The sequence below is a fragment of the Eimeria acervulina genome, genomic scaffold, assembly GCF_000499425.1.
Source record: "Eimeria acervulina Houghton genomic scaffold, Eah_scaff2316, whole genome shotgun sequence".
In the NCBI taxonomy this organism is placed as follows: domain Eukaryota; phylum Apicomplexa; class Conoidasida; order Eucoccidiorida; family Eimeriidae; genus Eimeria; species Eimeria acervulina.
This window is the reverse complement of record NW_013549999.1, coordinates 639-2,606: the sequence shown is the minus strand read 5'-3', so window position 1 is coordinate 2,606 and position 1,968 is coordinate 639. Positions and strand designations below refer to the sequence as shown.

Here is a 1,968-nt window from a genome sequence, read left to right as displayed (position 1 = left end):
AGCTGCCTATACACCTGAGGTTTCATTGCACAGTACAGCCATTTGCTGCTTCTCTTCTTCTGTTTTCTCCCTTTGCTTCTTCTTCTCGTTTTGCTGCTCCTCGTAACTCTTCTTGCTGCTGAGTTGCTGCTGCAGCAGCAGCAGCAGCAGCTGGATTGACGCAGCAGTCGCTGTTTGTCTCCGGTTTAAGAGCAAACGATTGCTGCTGCTGCTGGTGCTGCTGGTGGTGGTGCTGCAGCTCCGTGTAGCTTGCTTTTATATCTGCTGCTGCTGCTGCTGCTGCTGCTTCTAGATGTCCTGGGCAGCTATCACTTGCAGTTGCTGCTGAGAATGCAGTAGAGATGCTGCTGCTTACAGGGGCAACAGGCTGCTGCCGCAGCAGATCTGCTGCTGCTGCTGCTGCTGCTGCTGTTGCAGCAGCAATACAAATCTCTCTATCTGCCTCCCCTCCTATATAATGTGCTCTACAGCCTGCTGCTGCTGCTTCTTCTTCTTCGCTGCTAGCTGAGTGCTCCAGTGCCCTCATGCAGTTCGCTGCTGCTGCTGTTGCTGCTGCTGCTGCTGCTGCTGCTGCTGCTTGCTGGGTGTTCATGTGGGTGTTAGGCCTGCGGGCGTCTGCAGCAGAGGCGCTGGTGCTGCTGCTGCTGCTGCTGTTGTTGTTGTTGCTGCTGCTGCTGCTCTGCCTGTTGTTAGAAGGCGGAAAGCCAATAGGCTGTCCCCATCGCTCAGCTGCTGCTGCTGCTTCCTGTTGCTGCTGCTGCTGCTGCTGCTCTGCTGCTGCTGTTGCTGCTGCTGCTCCGAAGCCCCAGAAATCCACTGCCTGCTGCTGCTGGTGCTGCTGCTGCTGCTGCTGCTCGCGTTGGCCTGCGCGAATGTCTTCTGCTCTCCACCTGCCGCCTTTAGCAGCAGGAGCAGCAGCAGCAGCATCAGTTTCTGCTGCTGCTGCTGCTGCTGCGTTTCTTGCTTTGTGCTCCTGTTTGTGGTGTTTGCTGCTGCTGCTGTCTATCGTCGGTTTGGGGTGGCTGGAGATGCCTTCCTGTCTGCTGCTGTTGTTGCTGCTGCTGCTGTTGGTGTTGCTGCTGTTGCTGCTGTTGCTGCTATTGTTGCTGCTGTTGCTGTTGCTGCTGCTAAGGTCTCTGGCTGCTCCTTTGATGTTTGCTGCTGCTGTTGCGGATTGATCATTTCTTCCTGCTGCAGGGAGGCCCCGCTGAAGGGTAGTGGCGTTGCTGCTGCTGTTGCTGCTGTTGCTGCTGTTGCTGCTGTTGCTGCTGTTACTGCTGTTGTTGCTGCTGCTTCCAGCCTGCGCTGCAGCCAGTTGATTGTTAATATTTTTTCTCGCAGAAGTATTTGCCTTTCCAGTGTTTATGTTGCTGTTGTTGCTGTTGCTGCTGCTGTTGCTGTTGCTGGTGCTGTTGCCGTTGCTGCTGCTGCTGCTGCTGCTGTTCTTTTGAGTCTCCTGTCTACTTGAAGCAAAAACTGTAATATTTTGACTTTCAATTTTTCGGGTGTCTCCTCCCCCTCTTCTCTCTCTCCATCTGCTGCGGCTTCCTTGTGCTGCTGCTGCTGCTGCTGTTGCTGCTGCTGCTGCTGCTGCTGCTGCACCTGCTGCTGCTGAGGGTGGGGGCCCTCTCCTTGATGAAGTGCGGGCGAAGTCTACAAGAAAAGAATTGGGTGCATGCATTTGACTGTAGGGGACAGAAAAGTTGTTTGCTGCAGTTGCTGCTGTTGCTGCTGCTGCTGCTGTTGCTGCTGCTGTTGCTGCTGTGAAGGAAGAAAATGAAGCACCACCACCAGCAGCAGCAGGATCTGCTGCTGCTGCTGGTGCTGCTAGATGAGCGAAGTTTGCTGCTGCACCAAACGCATGAGGCATTAAAGTTTCCCCTGAAGCCCCATGAGCAGCAGCAGCAGCAGCAGCAGCAGCAGCAGCATTAGCTGCTGCTGCTGCTGTATTGCCTACTGCTGTCCCGA

At 55.0% G+C, this 1,968-nt stretch overlaps 1 protein-coding gene across 1 annotated transcript; it reads right to left on the bottom strand.

The window, feature by feature from the left end:
* Positions 1–22: 22 nt before the first annotated feature.
* On the bottom strand, positions 23–1,681 carry EAH_00065950 (hypothetical protein; the record flags this gene model as incomplete). Its single annotated transcript, XM_013396435.1, has 1 exon — positions 23–1,681. One exon carries the CDS (start codon positions 1,679–1,681, stop codon positions 23–25), a length of 1,659 nt encoding a protein of 552 aa, XP_013251889.1.
* Positions 1,682–1,968: the final 287 nt, after the last annotated feature.